At 44.7% G+C, this 27,509-nt stretch overlaps 1 protein-coding gene across 1 annotated transcript; it reads right to left on the reverse strand.

Annotated features, from left to right (window-relative positions):
- Positions 1-1,800: 1,800 nt before the first annotated feature.
- LOC129328011 (zinc finger protein 271-like) lies at positions 1,801-24,653 on the reverse strand. Its single transcript, XM_054976754.1, has 6 exons — positions 24,240-24,653; positions 24,019-24,067; positions 6,138-6,217; positions 5,800-5,926; positions 2,906-4,325; positions 1,801-2,262 (listed from the first exon to the last, which is right to left on the reverse strand). The coding sequence occupies exons 1-6, from the start codon at positions 24,651-24,653 to the stop codon at positions 1,842-1,844; spliced, it is 2,511 nt and encodes an 836-aa protein (XP_054832729.1). The 3' UTR covers positions 1,801-1,841.
- Positions 24,654-27,509: the final 2,856 nt, after the last annotated feature.

Genomic DNA, 27,509 nt, shown 5'->3' on the forward strand with positions numbered 1-27,509 from the left:
CTCTCGCAGATAGTTAATAAAGGGTTTCCAATTTGCCATGAATGTAGAGACTGTTTAATGTCTGATTAATGCTGTAAGTTTGGCCATCTCTGTTAAGTCCACCATCTTTCCTGTCCCTTGTTCCAATACACGTCCCTGCAGTTCCATTCTTAGACATATAAAAACCGTGCTGCTGTTGCCAGATATAAAATTAAAATTCCAGGTTCTTCTTCCAATTTATTGTCCATAAATCCTAAAAAACAAAACTCTGATTTAAACTGTAAATCCATCTTTATCTCCCAAATCTTCTTTACTGTCCAGTTCTGGTTCTTCCACTTCTTCCCCTTCCACCCCCCAATGCTGTAAATTTTCCTTAGGCTCTTCCTTGGACTCTTCCCAGTCTTTCAATGAACAACCTGGCTTTTGGAACTGAGTTCAACTTGAATCTCTCTTGCTTGACAGTGAAGGTCACTCGTTCTAGTTTGTCCCATCAAATTTATAGTCCCTTCGTTGTACAGAATTCTGGTCGATAATGCTTTCACGACCACCACATCCCTTCCATTTTTCCTTTCTTTGATCCCATGAACTCTCACCAGATCCGTCTCTTTGAAATCGAGCAGTCAAATTATTTTGATGTGTTTCAAGCTCTTTCTCAAGCATCTCTACTTTACTGTCCAGTCTCTCTCTTTTCTCCTCCATTATTCGTATCTGCAATTTATTTTCTTTAACAACCCCCTCTATCTCATGGGTCAGCTCACCTAAAATTCATAAAATCCTCTTGCATTTTGTTCTCCAGTAAGGCTAATTTACTACTAAGAGTATCACAAATCTTTTGAATCACATCTGAAGCCAATGACAGAACCTGAGGGCCTTTTCACCATGAACCTTGAGCTATCCTTTCTCAATTTAACCTCTTCGTAACTTGATGTATTGTCGAAGGCTTTCACGGCCGGAGAACGATGGTTGTTGTGGGTTTTCCAAGCTGTATTGCCGTGGTCTTGGCATTGTGGTCACGGCAATACAGCCCAGAAAACCCACAACAATCTTCGTTACTTGTTAGGATGCTATTTCACTTAAATAAATAGGGGGCACTCTTAGCTCAAAATTCCATAATCAGAAGTTATATCAGGAGACTTTCAATTCAAGGTTGTTCTCTGTGTTGTCTCTCCCTGAAAAAAGGGAGCTTGAGGAAGCCGTTGCTCTTCCCGGAAGTCCTGAAACAGCAATATTTTCAGTGGACACCTCTAATAATGACAATTCATTACAGAACATGAACTTTGCTCCAGGAGAAGTGATCTGTGGTATGGAGGTATAATTCTGGGAGCGCTCCAGGCGCCACACGGAAGATGTTTTCCCGTAGGTGACTCGTCTGTGGGGCATACGAGATGGTCGCTGACACCACAGCGTTCTGATGGGCCTGTGCAGTCACTGGGTCTTTCCGCCCTGTCATCTAGGTCTCCAATGGGAGGGGGGCTGCAGAGGATGCACTGATGGATGGGAGTTGGCTCTACCCGTTTCAGGCACTCAGAGGGATGTCATTGGGCACCACTCTGTGACTGGTGGGTCTTGTCTAGCTTGCTAGAGACTCCAGCACAGGCACTCGGCAATCCGTTCCATGTAGGGTTTTCCCCTCTACTGCTGAATGCCCACAAGCAACGGCTGATGTGATCTAGGATTTGGCTGTCAGTTCTGAAAGCCTTCATGCAATTATACTGAATTAAGGAACACGGTATTACAGTCTTTTATTTCACTGGTTGCTAATTTTGACAACCAATATGCCTGATGTGACATTCTTCCATACTCAAGCATTTCTACGGTTTTCCTCCTATGTGAAGTTTTTAATGGGAAGTAAGCTCATCACTCTAACTGAAACTTTTCCCAAACTGCATGTATTTGTATGGTTTCTCCCCAGTGTGACTTCTTTGATGAGAAATAAGTGTATCACTTCGACTGAAACTTTCCCCACACTCCAGGCATTTGTATGGTTTGTCCCCAGTGTGACTTCTTTGATGGGAAGCAAGCTTATCACTTCGACTGAAACTTTTCCCACACTCCAGGCATTTATATGGTTTCTCCCCTGTGTGAATTCTACGATGGGCAGTAAGGTTTCGATTCTGAGTGAAGCCTTTTCCACACTCCAGGCATTTGTATGGTTTGTCCCCAGTGTGACTTCTTTGATGAGAAGTAAGCGTACCACTTCGACTGAAGCTTTTCCCACACTCCAGGCATTTATATGGTTTCTCCCCAGTGTGAATCCTTTGATGGTAAGTAAGGTGATTACTAATCCTGAAGCTTTTCCCACACTCCAGGCATTTGTATGGTTTCTCCCGTGTGATTTCTTTGATGGGAAGTAAGCTTATCACTTCGACTGAAACTTTTCCCACAATCCAGGCATTTATATGGTTTCTCCCCTGTGTGAATTCTTCTATGGGAAATAAGGTTTCCATTCTGACTGAAACTTTTCCCACACTCCAAACAGTTGTATGGTTTCTCTCCTGTATGAATCCTTTGATGCTAGTAAGGTTCCCTCTCTGACAGAAGCCTTTTCCACACTCTAAGCATCTATATGGTTTCTCCCCTGTGTGAATTCTTCTATGGGAAGTAATATTAACATTGATGGTTGTTGGGGGTTTTCCGGGCTGTATTGCCGTGGTCTTGGCATTGTAGTTCCTGACGTTTCGCCAGCAGCTGTGGCTGGCATCTTCAGAGGTGTAGCACCAAAAGACAGAGATCTCTCAGTGTCACAGTGTGGACACTGAGAGATCTCTGTCTTTTGGTGCTACACCTCTGAAGATGCCAGCCACAGCTGCTGGCGAAACGTCAGGAACTACAATGCCAAGACCACGGCAATACAGCCCGGAAAACCCCCAACAACCATCATTCTCCGGCCGTGAAAGCCTTCGACAATACATCAATATTAACATTTTGACTGAAAATTTTCCCACGCTCCAGGCATTTATATGGTTTCTCTCCTGTGTGAATTCTTCTATGGGAAATAAGGTTTCCACTCTGACTGAAACTTTTCCCACACTCCAAGCAGTTGTATGGTTTCTCTCCTGTATGAATCCTTTGATGCTGAGTAAGGTTCCCTCTCTGACAGAAGCCTTTTCCACACTCTAAGCATCTATATGGTTTCTCCCCTGTGTGAATTCTTCTATGGGAAGCAAGCTTATCACTTCGACTGAAGCTTTTCCCACACTCCAAGCAGTTGTATGGTTTCTCTCCTGTATGAATCCTTTGATGCTGAGTAAGGTTCCCTCTCTGACAGAAGCCTTTTCCACACTCTAAGCATCTATATGGTTTCTCCCCTGTGTGAATTCTTCTATGGGAAGCAAGCTTATCACTTCGACTGAAACTTTTCCCACACTCCAGGCATTTATATGGCTTCTCCCCAGTGTGTATCCTTTGATGCTTAGTAAGATGCCCACTCTGAATGAATCTTTTCGCACACTCCAGGCAGTTGTATGGCTTCTCCCCTGTGTGTATCCTTTGATGGACAGTAACATCACTACTTTGACTGAAGCTTTTCTCACACATGAGGCATTTATATGGCTTCTCTCCCATGTGAATTCTTTGGTGGACAGTAAGATCTTTATTCCAAGTGAAGCTTTTCTCACACACCAGGCGCTTATATGGTTTCTCCCCTGTGTGAATTCTTTGGTGGACAGTAAGATATTGACTCTGACTGAAGCTTTTTGCACACACCAAGCATTTATATGGTTTCTCCCCCATGTGAATTCTTTGGTGGACATTAAAATCTTTACTCTGACTGAAGCTTTTTCCACACACCAGGCATTTATATGTCTTCTCCTCCATGTGAATACTTTGGTGGACAGTAACATCTTTACTCCAACTAAAGCTTTTTCCACACTCCAGGCATTTATATGGTTTTTCCCCTGTGTGAGTTCTTCGGTGGGAAAAAAGGTCTGCACTGTGACTGAAGCTTTTCTCACACTCCAGGCACTTATATGGTTTTTCCCCTATGTGAATCTTTTGATGATCAGTGAGTTTTCCACTGTGACTCAAGCTTTTCCCACACTCCGGGAACTGATGGATTTTCTTTTTGCTATACATCTTCCTTTGATTATTAGTATCTGATGTGCAAGGAAAATTTTCCATGCTTGCAGTGAGCTCATTCCTATTCTCTCCTTTGTATATTTTTTCCAGTATAGAGTTACCCCCCTCTAAAAGATTAGAAGTATCCCTCTCTCTATAACCATCTTTTCCCTCCTCCTTCCTCCGTGCATCACGATATTCGGTCTTCTCTTCCCCGTCTGAATACAGATCCTCTTTCTCCATCACTGGATGCTTTTTCCTTTCATTCGGTGACTCCCACAAGCCTCCTACTGAAAGAAAGAGAAACCTGGTGTGATGTGAGGGTTATGAATGCTGAAGTCTTAAATTCCAACTGTTTACAGCCATTTCTCCCCCCCACCTTCTCATTTCCTTCTAAATTCCAAGAATAGTCCAAGAAGTTGAGAGAGAGCATGTGGAATGGAGCTCCTCCATCTTAAATTGAACCAGAATTTTAAGCTTTTTTGCCGGGTTGAATTTCCAAGGGGGACTGATGGGTGGTCTTGGGGGGGAGAAGAAGGGCACCCTTTAAAAAGGGATGGCTATTCATACACATGGCAGAAGGTCTGAAGTGAGGTGGCTAGCCAGAGGGAGAAAAAAGCAATCTAATGTTAACAAGAAATTAGAGTTGGTTCTGCTACAGAGGAAAGTTTTCAAAGGAAAAGGGTATGATTGTATTTATTTTTATTTTATTATTTACTAGCAACAAAGCCCGTTTTGGGAAAAAATACAATGGGTTCTAGAAAGGGGCGGACAGATAGGCAGGCATTCCCTCCTCCTCCATCACTATTCCTGGCCAGTAAAGGAGGGAGTGGGCATTGCCACCTGCTCCAAGTGTGATCTCGGCCACATGAAGGGGTAGTGGGCTTTGCTACCTGCTACATATCTGATACAGGCCAGGTAAAGGGGAAGCAGGCATTACCACCTGCTCAGCTCCTGATCCCAGCTGGGTAAAGGGAAAAGGTCTACTAAGACCCCTAGATCCTTTTCGCACATACTACCGCCAAGACAAGTCTCCCCCATCCTATAATTATGCCTTTGATTTTTCATACCTAAATGTAGAACTTTACATTTATCTCTGTTGAATTTCATATTATTTGTTTTAGCTCAGTTTTCCCGCCTGTCAAAATTATCCTGCATCCTGACTCTGTCTTCAGCCATATTTCCTACCCCTCTCAAATTAGTATCATCTGCAAATTTAATCAACATTCCCTGGAGAGGCAGCTCAAGAAATCAATAAATCCTGAGTACAACTGGGTAGTGTACAGAAATTTCCCCCAAGATTAGGCAGCAAGCAGCCTGCATTTTGTTTTCCGTTCTAACCATCTGAGAAAGCTTTCCCGGCTTTTCTTAGTTGTTTCCCTTTCCAAAATCTCTCAGGTCACCACTGAGTGAAGGTTAGCCAAAGAGGTCCTATCTGCATACTCCAAAAAACACGGTTTATCCCATCCTTCCTGGAGGGGGCTCAAAATAGCCTACCACCCTTCGGACAAGATAAGCTTCTTTCAGCAGGCAAGGTTTTCTGAGATATAAACAAAACCTGCTAAACCTACTAAAATCACGTTTTTCAGTTTGTTGGCTTCCTTGGCTGCTCTGACAGGCTCATGAAGAGGCCGCGTTGACATCCCATAAATGTTCCTTTTAGTTTATAAACCACGATTTTAACTTACAAACCAATACATTGTGAGAGTCTCCACCGGAAGACAGTCTTTTCTACCTGTGAATAAAGGTCAAGGGCAGCCTTACCCAGAGAGGCCACAGTCTGACGATTGGCCTCCATGACTTCCTTGTGAAGGCGTCTTTGGTCTGGATCCAACAGAGTCCACTCCTCCTCGGTGAAATGAACAGACACCTCCTCGAATGTCACTGGAGCCTGAAGAGAGAAGAGAAAGAAGCTCTCAGATAACGGAACCCTTCTTTCCCCTCTGAGCAAAGGACTATGACTAGATGCTGGCATGCAGGACAAAAACATCCCTCAGAAATTTTCCTTTTCCGTCCAGTAAGCAGCACAGACTCAGAGAGGCTAGAGAGGGGTGGGGGCGCAGGGAGGCCCCCGGCATCAATCTTTGCAGTCCCCCACTTACCCGATCTGGCCACACGGAAACCGCTTTCTGTCTTCCACAAAGAGATGGCAAAGAACAGATCACTTCTGTCAAGGCCCCACCTGGAAGGAGCAAAAAAGTAACCTGAAGACATTCTAAACTTTCCAAGTCTTTAGCATTTCTGTTCCTGGCACTGGGGGGAAATGATTCCTCTGTTGAATAGTGCGTATTCAGCGTGACTGCACCGGCTTGAAGAGAACCCAGAAAGAGTCCACACCTTGTTTGTTTAGTAAAGGTGTATAATATGATTTATTTATAGGTGGATAAAGAGCAATATATACAGGTTACAGTCCAGAGAGACAAAGTGCTTCGCCTACACCTGGACTCGAAAGAAGCCCCTACCATACTGTACACAGTAGCTATTTATATATGTAGACACCCAATCAGATGCATGCATGAGTTTAGCTGAGTCATTCACTTTCGTTCTCCTGACTCTTGACTTAACCATCTGACTCTTTGTCACCTGATGTGTCTATCTGTCATACTGATCGTTCTGATCTAAAGCCTCTGCACACTGGCTTTTGACACTTAGATATCAACACTCCTCCAAGCCAGTATGAGAGCAGGTTAAGGCATCACGTAATCGTTCGAATGGTACAGCATACAGACTTTTAGTAAACATGTCTGCTATATTGTCATCAGATGTACATCTTAACAATTTTATGAAACCTCATTCTACAGCACATCTTACATTTAAATACCTGATGAAGATGTGTTTACTTCGTGTTTTAATTCCACCATCTTGGGCTAACTGCTGTGCTGCTGTATTATCCCCATAAACAGCAATAGATACAGCACAATGCATTTTCATGTCAGACATGAGCTGTTGTATTACTTCTAGTTCTAGAATGCCTTGGCTCATGGCTGCAAACTCCGCTTCACAAGATGAATGTGCTAACAAAGACTGTTTTAATGTCTTATGTGCAATGAGAGCACCTCCTACAAATATGGCTAGTCCTGTAGTGAATTTACCGTCAGGGCGATCTGCCCAACTAGCATCACAAAACATAGTGATCTACATAGGTTCAGTGGCTTTCAGAACCAAAGAGAAGTTGAGAGTAGCCTTAAGATATTTCAAGACGCGTTTTGCTGCTATCCAATCCCTATGGAAAGGCTTAGCACACCTTTGGCATAGCATGTTTACTGCTTGTGTTATATCTGGACAGCCCCAACATGAGAGATACAAAAGACTGCCCACCAATGACTGATATCTCTGTACATCTTCCCAGGGAAAATCATCTGGCTCCCTGATATACCCTGTAGTCATAGGAGTGGACACACCATGTGCTTCAGTTAATCCATACTCTGTGAGCAACTTTGTAATTTTATCTCTCTGATTCAGTTGGAAAAATCCATCTTGGGTTTTTGACACTTGCACTCCCAAATAGTTGGAGATAGGACCCAAATGTTTCACCTTGCAAATATCTTTAGCTATTTGTTTAAACCAACATAATTGTTCTTCTGTTTCATATATACACAATATATCATCTACAAAAATAAGGAGTTGGACTTCTGAACCTCCTATTATTTTTGTAAAAATACAGGCATCACCTTTGCCCTGCTCAAAGCCTGCTGCTTTTAGTGATTGTGACAGGTATTGAAACCAAGCTCGTGCTGATTGACGCAACCCATACAAAGCTCGGTTTAGTTTGAGCACCATATGTTTATTTGACACCTCAAACCCTGGTATTTGCTCCATGTATAAACATTCCTGTATAGGAGCATGGAGGTAGGCCGTACAGACATCAAAATGATCTATGTTTTTGTGTTGAGCCCCTGCCTTACATAAGGCTAACTTTACTGTTTCAGGCCTAACGGTAGGAGAAAATACCTGATCATAGTCTTGGAATTGTACCTGAGAGAAACCACGGGCTACCAAGCGAGCTTTCCTCTGCACATTACCTGAGGGAAGTCGTTTTACCTTATACAGCCACCTACAGCCAATGATATTTGTGTCTTTTGGCTTAGGTACAACTGTAAACACTTCATGGTCGGTTAGAGACTGATATTCGGCCTTCATGGCCTCGAGCCAAGCTTTTTTCTCTTCCCCCTCATAAGTGAGAAGTTCTGAATAATTAGCTGGCTCTTTAGCCAGTACACAGTTTGCTGCAGCTTCAAAACCATACCTTTGAGGTGGGACACCTTTATTAGGACGACTGGACACACGTATAGGAGGACTAGACCTCTGTGTGTCCTGTGTTACCTGCCTGGCTGGAGAACTAATCTCCTGCTTCACACTCACGTCCCCCTCTGGACTTGTTTCAGGCAATTCATCGGTAACTGGCAATGCAATCTGGCTTTCACTCTCATACCCGTGAAGCCTTTTCCAACTTCCATGTTCACATACACTGGCGGAGCGGCTATAAGACATCTTTTTGTTTTCATTGGTAAACCTGTAGGCCTTCATGCCACTCTGGTATCCAATGAATATCATCTTAGAAGCTTTTGGGCCCCCTTTTCTGCGCTGTTTTAAAGGGATATGCACCCAAGAAGTCATTCCAAACACCGTTAGTAACTTTAGATTAGGGTCTCTGTTGAAAAGTAACCTAAAAGGTATTTCATTCACAGCACGGGACCACAGACGATTTACCACATAACAGGCACAGATAATTGCCTCAGCCCAGTAAGTTTTTGGTAAACTTGCATCAGCTAACATAGCAGCCATTTTTTCTTGTATAATGGCACCATGCCTTTCTGCCAGACCATTTTCTTGTGGCACACTTGTATTTGCTACCCTGTGCAAGACACCATTTTGATCACATCAGTGAGAGAACTTTACAGACATGAATTCCCCTCCTTGGTCAGACTGGATGGCCTTTATGTCCAGCCCCAACTGTTTTTGTACCCTTTTTGCCCAAACCTTAAACAAATCAAAAGTTTGAGACTTGTGTTTCATAACATAAAGCCATGAGTACCAGCTAAAATCGTCCGTTAGGACCAGGGCATAACAATTTTGAGAATGGCTTTTGGGGAATGGACCAATCAGATCCATGTGTATTAATTCAAGTGGCTTTGTAGACACCCGGCCACTTTTCTTAGCTACAGGGAATGCCTTTGTTTTGACTGCTTTGCAAACAGTGCAGTCTAGGAACTCTGAGCAGCTTGACACCTTTTCTTCCTTCAGGAGTGTTAGAGTTTTGTTTATAACCCCAAAGCTAGCGTGCCCTAAACGCCTGTGCAATAAATGCACACAATTGTCATGGCTACATTTGTTAGTAACCATGTCAGCCTTTGCCTGCCTATTTTCTACAATATAAACATTGTTTTTCAGCTCCCCATTCACTAGAACCTTGCCAGCTTTGCTTATTTGACATTTGTCCCCCATAAACCGGATCTCAAACCCCTTTTGGGTCAACCTACTTACTGATAACAGATTATGGTCCAAAGAGGGAACACAATACACAGGTGCAAAGTCCTCCTCCAGAGCTGTAAACCGCGATGTTCCCATAGCACTCACTGAAGATTCTCTCCCATCTGCCAACAACACGGACTGCAGGTTGCTTTGTTGTAAATTATACAGCACCTCCTCAGATCGGGAGAATGATTCGGTGGCGCCACTATCCAAAAGTCATTGGGAACACGTATTTGCAGTAGATGCAGTGACCAGCCTCGCATGTTCATCCAGAATTCAAGGCTCCTGCACACGTCCTTGCTTCTGCTTCTGTTTTCTTCTCCTGTCCGGGCAAAAGCGACGAAGGTGAGAAGTGGAGCCACAACTGTAACATCTTCTCACGGCTGCTGCTGACAGCTGGGTAACCTCCCGCTGCTTGCTGGCAACTCCTCCGCCGTCAGTGGCTGAAACCCCCTCGATGGGCCCCTCCGTCTGCTCGTTGCTCCGTCCTTGAATGCCAGCCTCCGTATGTTGAAACACGAGCCTCTTCCTCAAGAAGACGAGACACAACATAGGAATAAGTGAGTTTATCTGGCTCCAGGCTCTCAAGGCTTGCAATAAGAGGAAAATATACATCAGGCACACTTGATGACAGAATGTATGCCTTATCAGAGTCCTCCGTGGGCTTTCCACAAGCAGCCAGTTGCTGGAAACATTCAGTTACACTGTTTATGTGCGTCTGCATGCTCTCCCCCGGCTTGAGAGCAAGTCTGTAGAGGCGACGTGTCAGCATAATTAATGACCCTGCAGATGTTCTGGCATGGATCAGCTTCAAATCTTCCCAGGCCTTTGAACTGGTAGCTGAGTCCCTGATGTGAAGCAATTGGTCATCCCCCACAGCCAGCACGATATGAGCTAAAGCACGCTCATCTGCAATCTTTTCAGCGTCATTTGGGTCTGCTGGGGGATTGCTGACACTTTTCCACAGCCCCTCTCTCTTTAAAAAATGCTCCATACGCAACGACCAAATGGAGTAGTTCACGGAGGTCAGCTTCTCCACCAACACAACCGTACTCTGTGCCATACTTGCTTCTGCACCGGTCTGAGGGAGTTCGTTTGCCTCCTCCTCCTCCTGGTCACTGACACTTTCCACCGCCAATAATTCCTCCTCCGAGGGACCGCGGCCGTCAGGTGCCAACATCCACCACCGATACTGCTGCATCTCTACTTCAGTAGAGCCTCCTCAGCTTGGCGCAGTCTATCTGGGCCCAGAACCCTGTTGAATAGTGTGTATTCAGCGTGACTGCACCAGCTTTAGGAGGATCCACAAAGAGTCCATACCTTGTTTGTTTGGTAAAGGTGTATAATACAATTTATTTATAGGTGGATATAGAGCAATATATACAGGTTACAGTCCAGAGAGACAAAGTGCTTCGCCTACACCTGGACTTGCAAGAAGCCCCTACCATACTGTACATAGTAGCTATTTATACATGTAGACACCCAATCAGATACATGCATGAGTTTAGCTGAGTCATTCACTTCATGGTCTCCTGACTCTTAACTTAACCATCTGACTCTTTGTCACCTGATGTGTCTACCTGTCATACTGATCGTTCTGATCTAAAGCCTCTGCACACTGGCTTTTGACACTTAGATATCAACACAGCTCCCACCAATCCTTCGCATACGCTCAGAAATCAGAAGGGATTCGCTTACTTTCAGGTGTTCACCTTAAATCTGCTTATTGCCGTTCTCCATGGCCCGGCAGCACGCGAGGCGCTGCGCCAGTCTGCCGGCCTCCGTTGGAGCAAATGGGCAATTTACCCCCTGCATTGCTTTCAGGGGGCTCTTCCCGCCGCGCTCCGGACCCCGTCTCCCTCAGTGGGAGTCCTGGGGGTTAACTCTCGCGGGTCAACCGCCCGGTAAGGCTGCTCGGACGTTTCCTCCCGGACCTGCAGAGAGGAGCATCCGACATGGCCGGGAAAACGAAACCGAATCTCACTCAGTTTCTTTTTCTATGGGTTGATGTCTGAATTTGTCAGTTTATGGAATTCAAGTTACTCTGATATCATCTCCCACCCCTTGCTGCAAGAGATCCAAGGTTTCTTCAGTCAAAAAGCTTCTTTATTGAAAGATTCTATTCAAAGTACAGGTGCCTATAATTAATCCGAAGGCAAGAAAGCTTCTGGCTGAACACAAAGCTTTGTTGAGAATGACATGCTAGTTACATGTTGCAATATATCAAACCCTCCTTTCCATCCCGCCCCCCAATATGCTCAGCTAAAGCAGAAGATTGGGAATGCGAAAGTAACTTCTCCAAGGTCTGTGGCTAGCCGTGCTAGATAAGGCCGTCCTGGGAACACAGCTGCTTCTGTGAACCTGCAGACAAACAACACTGGAAAACTACAATAGTGAGATGAATCAGAAAACAATATGGCAGTACTGTGGATAGGCCTGACATTCTGCCCCCCTTAAGGCTTTTTGAGCAAACTGAAGTGGAGTGCATTTGATGTAGATTTTTTGGTAATTCCAATTCGACTGTTACTTCATTGATTACTCGCTTGACTGGAAAAGGTCTTTTAAAAATACTTGAGGTAATCCTAATGGAATATTTTGAAACAGAAATAGAACTCTTGGGAGAACATTCATTTTTATCGCTACTATTCTTCCCGTCAGTGATACTTGAAGATCTTTCCATTTTTCCAGGTCTTTTTTGATTGTTTTTATCAATATCCCATAATTGTCTTCGTATAAGGAGCCACATCTGTTAGTCATCCAAATTCCTAAATATTTTATCTTCTTTTCAATTACTAGTTGTGATTTTTGAGTTAATTCTTCCATCTGTCGTTTTTGGATGTTTTTAGTAATCAACTTTGTCTTTTGAATATTTATTTTTAATCCTGCCATAGCTCCATATTCTTTGATTTCCCGCAAGAGCTTCTGTGTTGACGTTAAAGGATCTTCTAAAATAAAAACTAAGTCATCTGCTAATGGTATATTGTCGAAGGCTTTCAGGGCCGGAGAATGATGGTTGTTGTGGGTTTTCCAGGCTGTATTGCCGTGGTCTTGGCATTGTGGTTCCTGACATTTCGTCAGCAGCTGTGACTGGCATCTTCAGAGGTGTAGCACCGAAAGACAGAGATCTGACACTGAGAGACCACGGCAATACAGCCTGGAAAACCCACAACAACCATCTGCAAATGCTTGTACTTTGTATTCTTGCTTCTTAATTTTGGCTCCTCTGATCTCATCTGAGTTCCGGATCTTGTCCATAAGTGGTTCCAGTGTCAGTATAAACAAGAGAGGAGATAATGGACAGCCTTGTCTTGTTCCTTTTTCAATTTCTATCGATTCTGTTTGTTGGCCATTAATTGAAATCCTAGTCCTTTGTTTGTCATAGATTCCTTGAATTATTCTTAGAATTTTTTTCCACACTGCATCTCATCTAGTTGTTTGAACATAAATTGCCAATTGAGATTGTCAAATGCCTTCTCTGCATCAAGGAACATCAGAGCCATTTGTTTTTCTGGATGGGCTTCGTAGTACTCCAAAATATTTAGTATTTTTCTTATATTATGGCTAGTCTGTTGTCCTGTTAAAAAGCCGGCTTGATCTTGGTGGATCATCTGGTCCATTTGTTTCCTCATTCTCCTTGATAATATAGTTGCAAAGATTTTATAATCTATGTGCAAAACCAGAGGTGGTTCCCAACAATAAATGGATGCAAAGTAAGCCAGAAGCGGCAAGGGACACCAACAGAAAATATTTCTCACTCTTTAACCATACACTGAAACCAAAATCAAGTGTATATACTTATCAAAAATAAAGTGTATTCAAAAGCAGTGTGTATATAACAATCATTAACAACAATCAAAGCAATGAAAACACAGTAAATATGAGCATCATCCCCCGGTGAGTCGCAGTGAAACAAAAAGTCCTTTCTCCTGTTTAAATGCTGTCAGATGACTAATTCTCTTGACTCATACACTGTGGCTCCACCAAACTTGTGGCACTGGAGTTCCGGGGATCTGGATGACAATGAACTCTTGGCTGCCAGTTATAGATCCAAATGCAGTGGATAGTTAAATGAAGAATGCGGGTGGCAACAGGCAAGGTCCAAGGGTGGAAGGAGACCCCCACCAGGGTCTCTAATGCCCTACAAGCTTCCGGTGAACTATGCTTGTTTTGTGTTGACCACTTCTTCCTGGGGCGACATGAACCATCCTGAACAATATTTCTCCTACTGTCAAAGTAGAAAAAGCCCAATTCTCGTGCCTACATTCAGCGCACTGATGCTGCTTCTGAGTTCATTGTCATCCAGATCCCCGGAACTCCAGTGCCACAAGTGGCTAGCCACAGACCTTGGAGAAGTTACTTTCACATTCCCAATCTTCTGCTTTAGCTGGGCATATGGGGGGGGGGATGGAAAGGAGGGTTTGATGTATTGCAACATGTAACTAGCATGTCATTCTCAACAAAGCTTTGTGTTCAGCCAGAAGCCTTCTTGCCTTTGGATTAATTATGGGCACCTGTACTTTGAATAGAATCTTTCAATAAAGAACCTTTTGACTCAAGAAACCTTGGATCTCTTGCAGCAAGGGGTGGGAGATGAAATCAGAGTAACTTGAATTCCATAAACTGACATTTTGTTGAGAATCTTATCTTCTCTCCTTAACCCACGCTCGGGAAGGATGGATACCGGATCTAATCTGACGAAACCTCCTGCTCCTGGACTGGAGGGTGGAGAGACTCCCTCTTTACCTGATGTTGGGGTTGTCCAACCTAGCCTCGCTGGATGAGTACCGTGGAGTGCACTTGGTGCCCGACCTAGAAGCAGTATGGGGAGAGGCAGTGGGGACCTTGACCCCAGGAAAGCAGAGAGAGGTGCCTTGGAACTATGTTTGCACGCCCATGAGGAGTGGTCATCCATGATGCACCACTTGTCAGAGTGTGAAAGTAACTCTGGCAAGATCCAGCATGGTCTGATCATACTGATCTAAGTGACAGTTGAGTCATGTGAGCATCAAGGTTGCAAGGTTGCATCAGCCGAAAGTGCTGAGTGCACAGGTACATACTGATTGGATGTGAGTATGTATAAATGTATGACTAGTACTGTGTATTGTGTGCCTGCATAGGTATCAGAGTCTGGCGAAGCACTTTGCCACTCTGAACTGTATAGGCTATTGGACTGTATATATGTATATATCTCTGTGAATCCGTCCATACTCTGAGAGCAACTTTGTAATTTTATCTCTCTGATTCAGTTGGAAAAAATCCATCCTGGGTTTTTGACACTTGCACTCCCAAATAGTTGGAGATAGGACCCAAATGTTTCACCTTGCAAATATCTTTAGCTATTTGTTTAAACCAACATAATTGTTCTTCTGTTTCATATATACACAATATATCATCTACAAAAATAAGGAGTTGGACTTCTGAACCTCCTACTATTTTTGTAAATATGCAGGCATCACCTTTGCCTTGTTCAAAGCCTGCTGTTTTTAGTGATTGTGACAGGTATTGAAACCAAGCTCGTGCTGATTGACGCAGCCCATACAAAGCCCGGTTTAGTTTGAGCACCATATGTTTATTTGACACCTCATACCCTGGTATTTGCTCCATGTATAAACATTCCTGTATAGGAGCATGGAGGTAGGCCGTACAGACATCAAAATGATCTATGTTTTTGTGTTGAGCCCCTGCCTTACATAAGGCTAACTTTACTGTTTCAGGCCTAACGGTAGGAGAAAATACCTGATCATAGTCTTGGAATTGTACCTGAGAGAAACCACGGGCTACCAAGCGAGCTTTCCTCTGCACATTACCTGAGGGAAGTCGTTTTACCTTATACAGCCACCTACAGCCAATGATATTTGTGTCTTTTGGCTTAGGTACAACTGTAAACACTTCATGGTCGGTTAGAGACTGATATTCGGCCTTCATGGCCTCGAGCCAAGCTTTTTTCTCTTCCCCCTCATAAGTGAGAAGTTCTGAATAATTAGCTGGCTCTTTAGCCAATACACAGTTTGCTGCAGCTTCAAAACCATACCTTTGAGGTGGGACACCTTTATTAGGGCGACTGGACACACGTATAGGAGGACTAGACCTCTGTGTGTCCTGTGTTACCTGCCTGGCTGGAGAACTAATCTCCTGCTTCACACTCACGTCCCCCTCTGGACTTATTTCAGGCACTTCATCGGTAACTGGCAATGCAATCTGGCTTTCACTCTCATACCCGTGAAGCCTTTTCCAACTTGCATGTTCACATACACTGGCGGAGCGGCTATAAGATATCTTTTTGTTTTCATTAGTAAACCTGTAGGCCTTCATGCCACCCTGGTATCCAATGAATATCATCTTAGAAGCTTTTGGGCCCCCTTTTCTGCGCTGCCTTAAAGGGATATGCACCCAAGACGTCATGCCAAACACCCTTAATAACTTCAGATTAGGATCTCTGTTGAAGAGTAATCGAAAAGGTATTTCATTCGCAGCACGTGACCACAGACGATTTACTACGTAACAGGCACAGATAATTGCCTCAGCCCAGTAAGTTTTTGGCAAACTTGCATCAGCTAACATAGCAGTCATTTTTACAACATTTTTTATTTTTCAACAATTTTTTGATTTAACAAATTTATCAACAGTAAACAAAAGTAAACAAGTTTTAACAGTACAGGTAAATTGGTAAAACAAAAACAGAGAGAGAGAGAGAGAGAGAGATTTGAAGTGCCTACATGTAGCCTACAATAAAACGTACATATTTGGAGAACCAAAAGTTTCACACTGTTAAGGTTACAATAAGAAAGGGTCTATTGGGTATTTTTTGCTGGGACCAATGTCTTCTGTAATCAAATGATCTAGTACTGGAAGCCAGTCTTCCCAAAAGTCTGATTGTATCATCGGCGATTCAGAACAACAGATTTGATATGTTACCTTCTCCATGTAATACTGGTCCCAAACTTTGTTAAACCACAGGGGGAGTGTAGGGGGTCTAGGGTCCTTCCACCTCAAAGCGATGGCTGTTTTAGCTGCAGCTAAAAGCATAGCCCCCCTTTCCTTATAATAGTGGGTATATCATAGCTTGACCATAAGTTAAGTAAAATTGTTTCAGGTTTAAAAGGAACTATAATACCCAACATTTGTTTGATAACAGTTGTTACATCGGACCAAAATTTGCTTATCAAAGGACATGTCCACCAACAGTGAATAAAGGACCCCACCTCACCACATCCTTTCCAACATTTGGGCGATATTATTTTATTGGCATAGTTAAGCTTCTGAGGAGTGATATACCATCGTGTCAAGTTTTTGAGATTGTGACTTTACAGAAATTAAATTAGTCTTAAATATCGGGGAGTTCCAAATGCTTGACCACTGTGTCTCAGAAAACTTAATACCGCAGTATGTTTCCCAAGCCAGTTGGTATGAATAAGGCTTGCTTTTTGGGGCTTTCAACATTATTTTGTAAATCTTTGATAGAAGACCCTTACTTCCACTGCCACCTGATTTCAATATTTCTTCAAATTCAGTTATCTCACGCTTTAGGGAGCTTCGTATCTCAGGAGCAGCTACAAGGTGTTGAACCTGCAGGTATTGGAGCCAAGAAATCTTGGCTTGCAACCGTGCTTCAATCAGTTGTTTAGATAAGAGCTGCCCTCTTGAGGTTATATCGACAAACGTCGTAAGCTGTTTAGATTTCCATTCTGCAAAGGAGTCTTTACTGAGGGCAGGTATAAACCACTTTTGTCCTGTAAAACATGAAAAAGGAGAAAAGGACGGTGCTACTAAAGCCCTATTTTTGTCCCAAATCCCTAGTGCCGGAGCTAAAAGTAAGTGGTTTTTAATTGCCTTGGGACGTTCAGGTGCTGAGTTCCAAATAGTTTCCTGCATTGTTTTGGGTAGTGTGTAGTGCTGTTCAATAGCTTTCCAGTCAGCCTTAAAGTCAGACTGCAACATAAGGACCAGGTAAGTAAGTTGGGTAGCCTCATAATACAATCTAATATCAGGCATTCCTAACCCACCCTGTTTGGTGTGACTTCTCAGGGTAACAAAACTAATCCTAGGCTTTTTTCCTGCCCAAATAAATTTATTCAGCAGTTTCTGCCATCTTTCTAAGGTGTGTGGTTTAATAAAGATGGGTAGTGCTCAAAAATAAAATAGTATCTGTGGGAGTATTAAAGTTTTTATTAAGTTGATTTTTTCTAGCCAAGTTAGTTGTAGCCTTTTCCAGCTACTTAATGTTCTAGATAAAGAAATATAGAGCTCATTGAAATTCAAGTCACATATTTCATTCAAATTTAATGGTGTTTTTACACCAAGATAGGACCAATTGGATTTAATCCACTTATATTTGTAGTTTGTTTTAATGAACTGGGTAGTGTCTTGCTGTAAATTCATGGGGTATAGTTCAGACTTTAGGTGATTAATGGCCAAACCGGAGACCAATTTGAAGTCTGTTAAGCATTTTTCCACAGCTGGTAATGAGCTACTAGGTTCTGTTAAATACAACACTAGATCATCTGCAAAGAGGCTAGTCTTATAGGTTTGTTTTCCAAAAGTGATTCCTTTTATGTTGGGGTGTAATCTTATTGATGTTGCTAAGGGTTCTATGGCTAAGGCAAATAAAATAGGGGAAAGGGGGCAACCTTGTCTGGTACCTCTTCTAATTTGAAATTCTGATGAATAAGTACCATTGGCTCTTACTATGGCTTTAGGAGAGTCGTAAAGTGCTCTGATAGCTTGTAAAAAATATCTGCCAAATCCCATGTGCTCAAGTAAGCCTAATAAGTAAGGGACCTCCACCCTATCAAACGCATTCTCCACGTCCAACGATAGTAGAAAAGCTGGTAGCTTTTTTAGGGTGCAATGGTTAATTAAATCTATGGTTTTTCTTATATTGTCAAAGAGATTTCTCGTGGGCATAAAGCCGGCCTGATCCAGATGTATATAATTAGTGATAAAGGAGGTTAGTCTTTTTGCTAGTATAGAAGTGAAAATTTTTTGGTCTTGGTTTAAAAGGGAAATTGGCCTATATGATTTGGGGTCAGTAGTGTCCTTGCCTTTTTTAGGTATCACAGTAATTTCTGCCTCCTTCCAGGATGGGGGGATCTTGCCTGACTTCAGTACAAAGTTGCAAGCATCTGTCAATGGGGTTAGAATCTGATCTATATATTTTTTGTAGAATTCTGGAGGGTAACCGTCCCTTCCAGAGGCTTTGTTATTTTTGAGCGATTTAATTACATAGCAGCCATTTTTTCTTGTATAATGGCACCATGCCTTTCTGCCAGGCCATTTTCTTGCGGCACACTTGTGTTTGCTACCCTGTGCAAGACACCATTTAGATCACACCAGTGAGAGAACTTTACAGACATGAATTCCCCCCTTTGGTCAGACCGGATGGCCTTTATGTCCAGCTCCAACTGCTTTTGTACCCTTTTTGCCCAAACCTTAAACAAATCAAAAGTTTGAGACTTGTGTTTCATGACATAAACCCATGAGTACCGGCTAAAATCATCCATTAGGACCAGGGCATAACAGTTTTGAGAATGGCTTTTGGGGAACGGACCAATCAGATCCATGTGGATCAATTCAAGTGGCTTTGTAGACACCCGGCCACTTTTCTTAGCTACGGGGAATGCCTTTGTTTTGACTGCTTTACAAACAGTGCAGTCTAGGAACTCTGAGCAGCTTGACACCTTTTTTCCCTTCAAGAGTGTTAGAGTTTTGTTTATAACCCCAAAGCTAGCGTGCCCTAAACGCCTGTGCAATAAATGAATACAATTGTCATGGTTACATTTGTTAGTGACCGTGCCAGCCTTTGCCTGTCGGTTCTCCACAATATAGACATTGTTTTTCAGCTCCCCATTTACTAGAACCTTGCCAGCCCTGCTTATAGAACATTTGTCCCCCATAAACTGGACCTCAAACCCCTTTTGGGTCAACCTACTTACTGATAACAGATTATGGTCCAAAGAGGGAACACAATACACAGGCGCAAAGTCCTCCTCCAGAGCTGTAAATCGCAAAGTTCCCATAGCACTCACTGAAGATTCTCTTCCATCTGCCAACAAAACAGAATGCAGATTGCTCTGTTGTAAATCACATAGTACCTCCTTCGATCGAGAAAAGTTTTCTGAGGCGCCACTGTCCAGAAGCCATTTGGACCATGTGTCTGCAGTTGAAGTGGTGACCAGCCTCGCATATTCATCTGGAATTCGAGGCTCCTGCACGTGTCCTTGCTTCTGCTTCTGCTTCTGTTTTCTTCTCCTGTCCGGGCAAAAGCGACGTAGGTGAGAAGTGGAGCCGCAACTGTAACACTTTCTCACAGTTGCTGCTGTCAGCTGGGTGACCTCCTGCTGCTTGCTGGCAACTCCTCCGCCGTCAGTGGCTGAAACCCCTCGATGGGCCCCTCCGTCTGCTCGTTGCTCCGTCCTTGAATGCCAGCCTCCGTATGTTGAAACACAAGCTTCTTCCTCAAGAAGACGACACCCAACATATGAGTAAGTGAGTTTATCCGGCTCAAGGCTCCCCAAGCTTGCAATAAGAGGAAAATATACATCAGGCACACTGGATAACGGAATGTATGCCTTATCAGAGTCTTCCGGGGGCTTACCACGAGCAGTGAGTTGCTGGAAACATTCCGTCAGACTGTTTATATGCTTCTGCATGCTCTCCCCCGGACTGAGAGCAAGTCTGTAGAGGCGATGTGTCAGCATGATTAATGACCCTGCAGATGTTCTGGCATGGACCAGCTTTAAATCTTCCCAGGCCTTTGAGCTGGTAGCTGAGTCCCTGACATGAAGCAATTGGTCATCCCCCACAGCCAGCACAATATGAGCTAAAGCACGCTCATCTGCAATCTTTTCAGCATCAGGGATCCGCTGGGGGATTGCTGACACTTTTCCACAGCCCCTCTCTCTTTAGAAAATGCTCCATACGCAACGACCAAGTGGAGTAATTCACGGAGGTCAGCTTCTCCACCAACATGACCGTACTCTGTGCCATACTTGCTTCTGCACCGGTCTGCGGGAGCTCGTTTGCCTCCTCCTCCTCCTGGTCACTGGCACTTTGCTCAGCCAATAAATCCTCCTCCGAGAAACTGCGGCCGTTAGGTGCCAACATCCACCACAGACTCTTCTACTTCTTGACTCACTTCAGTAGAGCCTCCTCAGCTTGGTGCAGTCTATCTGGGCCCATAACCCTGTTGAATAGTGCGTATTCAGCGTGACTGCACCGGCTTGAAGAGAACCCAGAAAGAGCCTACACCTTTACTAAACAAACAAGGTGTGGACTCTTTCTGGGTTCTCTTCAAGCCGGTGCAGTCACGCTGAATACACACTATTCAACATCCTCTCTTGGTTCTTAATCACAACTCCCTGTGAATCCATACATTTACAACATCCAATCTTGCCACAGTTATCACATACAAAAAATTATGGCCCATTTCTCCAATGGCGCAAAAATGACAGAATTAAGAAGGAAGAGCTCTAAAATGTGAGGAAACTCATTGACGGAATCGCAGCTGCCTCACCCCAGAATTCCTTCGCATGTGGGCCAGACCGGCACATATGGAAAAAGTCTGCCTTGCCATTGGTGAAGGACCACTGCTCACTTCACTGGGAGTCAGGTCTTCTGTCCATCTCCCAGGGCAGCTCATCCATCAAGGCTGTGTCAGTCTCCTAACCAGGTCTAAACCCGTGTGGAAAGGATCTAAACAACTGGCCACATCCCAGAAAGCCTGAAGCTGTCCAGGCACCACCCATTCAATCACCTTGACCAGGAACAGAACATATCAGACCAGCGGAGTGAGATCTCCCGAGACCAGGGCAGGGGTCTTTATTTGATTGTTTTTATTTTAAATATTAAATGTATAGCCTGCTCAGAACATGTAACATCAAGTAACAAAACCACATTAAAACATAAAAGTCAGTACAAGAAGGCAGCAACTCAACATGGCAGCCCATATTGCCAGAACCAACCCAATACGGCCCAAGGGGAGGAGATGGTAAGTATAAGCAAGTATAAAACCATAGTACAATGTGGGCAGGAGGTTTACAATCCCCCCCCCCTCAAAAGGAGCTCAGCCCTATGCCTGGTGGAACATCTCTGTCTTACAGACGGTGGGTAATTCCCATCGTCCAATCAGTGAGGCAGGAACTAACTTTTTTCCTCTTCCTTTCTGACATGTAGGACACTCTCCAGTTCAGGTGACTCCACCAAGCAGTAACATTGAATTTATCATTCAGCAACTTTCAATACTGAGAGAAAAAACACCCGTTGTGTTAACATGCACTGTAAGTAAAGCATAACCCAGAGGAGGTAGAAGAAAGGTAGCAGGGTAGAGGAGGACGAAGACCTGGGGAGGGCAAGATGTCCTCCTTTCCTCAGAGGAGAAGGACCCTTCATGGTAAGCGTCTAATAGTCCCTTCTCCCACTGAGGCAGAGGACATCTTGAGTGCTTCCAAAGCAGTTTCTACTTTCTGGTGGGATGAAGTCTTCGTCCGAGATCAGGCGCTGCAGAACTTTTCTACCGCGGGCAGTATCTGCTGAACCATATAGATTTAATTTGTAGCGGCTCACCAAGGTCAAGACTGATGACCATATTGCTGCCGTGCAGACGTCTTCTGCAGAAGCATTCCTGTGTAATGCTGCATTGGTAGCAGCGCTCCATCCTGACAGAGCGAGCTGTTATTCCATTAGGAACCTTTACGATGAGAGCTTTGTGAGCTTCGATAGTGTATGTTTTGCTATTGGCACCTATGGCTGCTGAAGATATTTTCTTTCCCAAATTGAGGGGAGATACACTGATGAACAGAAAGTCCGTCTTTCTGATTTGCACTGTTTGGGGCAGATAGGCCTTGAGCTTCCTTCTGACGTCTGGGTTGCGTCAGAGCCTCTCCCTGGTATATTTAGGGTACAGCTAGAAATATGGTAGCCTTATCTCTTGCAACCTATGGAATTTGGGATAGACTTTTGGAAGAAAGGTGGGGACAACCTTATTGTTGTGAACGGTACAGAGTTCAGGTCTGACTGATGGTGCGCTTAGGTCTGAGATTCTTCTGGCAGGTGTGACCACAATAAGGAAGATGGTTTTCATTCTCAGCGTTCTAAAGGGAACATCTTTGACCAGTCCAAATGGTTGTGTAAAATGTCCAGTGCTTTCCTCCTGCCCCTCTGAGTAAGGGCTTTCCAAGAGGAACTGAAAATCCTGATCATGAACTGTTTTCTGGATGCTAGGAGAGTGTGGGCCACCTCTCCAGAATATGCCTGGTTGACCTCTGGAATGAGGAAATGACCCAGGCAATCGACACGATCCCACTTAGGCACCACCAGGCAACCACTAGCTTTATTGCGAGGTATTGTGACAAGAGAAGGGAGAGGGCAAAAGTTCACTGTGAAGTCTCCTCTCTGGCAGTAATGGCAGCAAATAACTCTTTCAATCCACCATTTAATCCATAACCACCAGGTTATGGCCAGGTGACCAAACCGCCAGGAAAATCCTCCCGTGCCATCTGAAAACCAGTCGGCCTGCCCCTGCACAGTCTGGGTGTCCATGTAGGCCTAAGGCCCAGCCAGTGGTGATCTGCCAACGAGAGGGGGGCCGTCTTCAACCCCCCACCTTCAGATCACCTTCCTCCTGCCCAGAGCAAGACACCAGATCCAGAGTCTGCCCTGCGCAGCACGTGGGGCCTCCTATTACCTGTGGTTGTCATGGAAACCAAGAAATCCTGAACTGCAACCAACGGGGGAGCCTCAGCATGGAGGCCGAACTCCCACAGAGCAACCAGCCTAAATTACGACGCCGTAAGATCTCCTTTAGACTTATAATTTTATTGCCCTTCTTTTTAGCCCAATTTCTAACATTATTTGCATAATCGCCTGTTTTTGAGTTTGGAGCTACCTTTGTTCTCAACTCCCCTCCGGCTGGCACCAGAGAGGAGGTGAGCAGGAAACGTTTTTGTTGTGTTTTTTCCCCATACATAATCATGGATTCTCACAACATTATCATGGTTAATTTACAAATCCCTACAAATTTTCTTTATCTGCAACCACAGACCTACTGGCATTTTTACAAAGTCGTTACCCAGCTGGTTAATTATGTCATCCTTGCATGCGTGTTTTATAACTATTTATTTATTTATTTATTTGGTTTGACGTATAGAGCGCCCTCCCCACAAGCGGCCTCAGAGTGGGTCACCACAAGGATAAAACAGTCAATAGAAACATAAATACATTTACAGCAATAAAACCACATCAGGGTACAGTTCCCCAAAATTGTGGCTTCCCTGTCAAAACAGTTCTGATCAGATCATGACTAGAGATGGGGTATGGCCTAAATCACTGCTCTTTAAATTATTTTGGACTGAATTAAAATTGATTCTAGGCTTTTACTTCCCCAAACGGATATTTCTATACTGAGAAGCTGGAGTGAACATCTTTCGCATACCGGCCCAGGAAAGGGGGAATAAAAACAGCCCATTTACGCTCGAGGAGGAAAACCAGTGGGAACAAAGACCCCTCTGATCTTACCTGGAAAAGTTGCTCCGTGGTGATGCTCCTGTGTGATCTTTTCATGTACCTGAAACAGAAATGGGGGCCCCAAGAAGGGGAGACAGTTTAGAAAGGGGACAGGAAAAAGCATGGGGGGGGGGGGGTTTCTAAACATTTTTGGTCACTCTGTACAGATTTCGAGGGCATCCTTGATCATGTCTTGTCCCCCACGTATTACCCAGATGGATCCTCCCTCTCACCTGCTGGTCCCGATTCTTGGCACCTGCCTGGCTCAGGAGGAAGCCTTCTGCCAGGGCCACCGCCTGGGAACTGGTCTCCGGACCGCATTCCCTGACCCAGCTCTGCATCTCCGGGGGCAGGACGGCCAGGAGCTGCTCCAAGACCACCAGGTCCAGGATCTCCTTCTTGCTGTGGCCTTCTGGCTTCAGCCACTGGTGGCAAAGATGGTGGAGGCGGCTGCAGACCTCTCGGGGCCCTTCGGCCTCCTGGTAGCAGAAGTGCCTGAATTGCTGGCGCTGCACATCTGAAGGGAGAAAATCCTCTCCCAGGCCCTTCTGCACTCTTCCTTCCCACAGTTCTCTTCTGCTCCCATCCTCGGGGACACCAGGGCCTCTTCTGGCTATTGGACCAACTGATTCTGACTCTCCCTTCATCCTCCCTTCCCCTCCAGCCAGCCTCCACCTGGACCAACCAATCGTCTTCCTCCTCTGCCGGATTCTTCTGGAAAGGCAAGTGCCAGATCGAGGACCTGCTGCAAAGAGGAAATATAAATTGCTGGAAATATATACATGGACACCTGCATCTAAAGAGGTGACCTTTGACTCAAGAAAGCTCATGGAATACCCTGGATCAAAAGTGTTCATAAAGAAGAAGACAGACATGGTGAAGGGGAGCTTCAACACAGCAAGCAGAAAGGCTCTACTCAGCTCAATAAAAGTCCACCCAGGTGCCTTCTCTATGGTGGAATAGACTGCCTGAGGCAGTCAAGAAACCTCCCACTCTTCTGGCTTTCCACAAACTATGCAAGACTGAATTATCCAGGAGGGCTTTTCACTCAGATTACAGGCCTGTATAATAAGAAATGGATCAGAGAGATGCTCTGGAAAAGGCTGGGACTATAGACTTTTCTACTGGGTACTGTCTAGTGGTGGCGATACGCCCTATCGGACATTTTAGTATCGATTTATATGTTCATGTCAAACTACTTAGGTTTTGTTTCAGCAGTATTCAGCCTGATGCTTCCTCTCAAAGGTATGAAATCCCACCCTGTTGTATTATTTATTGAATTCCCCAGGTATTGATTGTATTGGCTCATGGTGTGCAATCCACCTTGAGCCTCTGTGAGAAAGACAGACTATAAAAAACGTAAATAAAATAAAAATGTATTAAACAGATGCTGAAAGAGAGGCCTCTTTCCTAAAGTTTGCACACAGCAGCAGGCTGCAAAGAAAATATGGCGGAAGGGGCCTGCTTTATTCCTGGAAGAACTCAGCTCCGTCCCCAGAGAAGAGGAGCTTCCAGAGAGCAGCAGAAAGGTGTTTGGCTCAATGGAGCCCTCTGGTCGATCAGGCCAAAAGCAGGGAGGCGCTTTGCAAAGGAAAGATGATTGCATGACTTACCTCTTTTGCAAAAAGTCCTCTGGCTCTGCCTCCTCTCCCCTTCGCCCAACCACTCAGCAGCCACACAACACACAACTGGGGCCCTGGAACAGGCAATGACTGTCCCAGTCAGGTGGCCTCCCTTCTTCTGGCCTCTCTAGGAAATGGAGCTCTTTCTCTTTAACCCTTCAGTAGATCTCCAGAAAGCAAAAAAGGCCCACTTCTGGTTTCACCCTGCCAAAGAGTGCATGCATTTTGCCATTGAAACAAAATGCCATTGAAAAACACCTTCACAGTGCAGATAATTTCTTAGCCTGCAGGCATCATCCTTCCACCACTTCAGGTGCGGCCACAGCACAAAAACATGAATCCCTGGAACAAATACAGTCTGGCGGCCTCCCCTCTTCTGGCCTCTCTAGGAAAGGAGACTCCCTCCCTTTAACCCTTCAGTGGACTCTCCAGAAAGCAAGAAGACCCCACTGCTGGCTTCGCCCTGCCAGAGGGTGCATTTTGCCTTTGAAACAAAATCAAACCACTGTCCCATTGCAGATAATTTCTTAGCCTGTAGGCATCACCATAACAATCACACATCCACCACTTTGGGGAGATGTCACTGCACAAAAACATGAATCCCGGGCACAGATCTTTAGGGATCCTCCGGATGTTCGCATGGCCATAGGGTCCTCCCCCACCCCCCACCCCGTACTCACCATCAAATCAGGTATCATGTCCATAGCCACAGAGCACACCACAAAAATCACACATTCAGCGCTTCATGAGTGATCCCAAAGCACAGGTGGCCATGGATAATGTTAGCCCAAAAGGGCCCCACCCACTCCTGGCCCAATTAAGGAGAAGGCAGGTGGAGTAGGAGGAGTACAGACAGTCTTTATTGCAATAAAGGGAGGACCAGGTCCTTAGCTCAGGTTCCTCACAGAAAACAAAGCTCCTGCCCCTTTTATACTAAGGGCAGCCTATATGGTAATCCAAGCTAATCGGCCTGTTTCAATGGTGCAGTATGAAGTTCAAGGCACAAGTGTGTCTAAAGAGTTAAACAAGTTAAGTTGAACACATGTCCTCCGGCCTGTGATCAATACATTTCTTTAGGAGCACTAGGCCAGACTAGGCCCAACATCTGGTATGTGCCCTCAATAACAAATACAGATTTGTACATGGGGTTACCCAAAAAGCACCATTGACTCACGTGTCATGTTCATAACCACAGACTGGACCGGAAAGATCACTCATCCCCCACTTTGGGGCACCGCAAGAGTGCAAATATTTAATTCCAGAGCAAAGATCCTTGTGGATCCTAAGGAATTTCACAATGAGTTCCCCAAAATTCATGTGGCTGCGGGCATGTTGAGGGATACCATGATGAGTTTGGGGGGAAGTCCTGTAAAAATCCTTGAGGACGAGGATGCAGGAGGCTCTGTGCCTTTGACCCACGTTTTTGATCAATGCTGGGGAAGCACAGCAAGAGATACGTGATTTTTGTGATGCTTCCTCTTGACCACAGTACAAGGCACGGGATCACGCTGGTTTAGTTTAGTGTCAGTGAAAAAATAATGTGATTTCAAGTCAATCTATGCCTTGGAGCTATGTCTTGCCACACCCCTTGAAGAGAGGCCAGGCAGGGGGAGGCCCTGAGGGGCTGCAATGGGACTGCCTGGCTCCAGATAGTGGGGTGGGTGGGTGAGGGAAACTCCAGCTGTGGAATGGGCAGCCCCACAATGTCCTTTTGCACCATAGGAAACCTCCTCCCCGCACATAGAAATCTAGCCCTTCAGGGAAAGACTCTCTACTCCTGGTCTCTGCTGGTGGGAATCAGGCCAGAGACTGGCGTCTTCAATGCATGCTGGAAGGGGGCCTTCTGACCCTCTGATTCATAATCTCTGGGGTTTGGGGCGT

Source organism: Eublepharis macularius, chromosome 4, assembly GCF_028583425.1.
Source record: "Eublepharis macularius isolate TG4126 chromosome 4, MPM_Emac_v1.0, whole genome shotgun sequence".
NCBI lineage: Eukaryota > Metazoa > Chordata > Lepidosauria > Squamata > Eublepharidae > Eublepharis > Eublepharis macularius.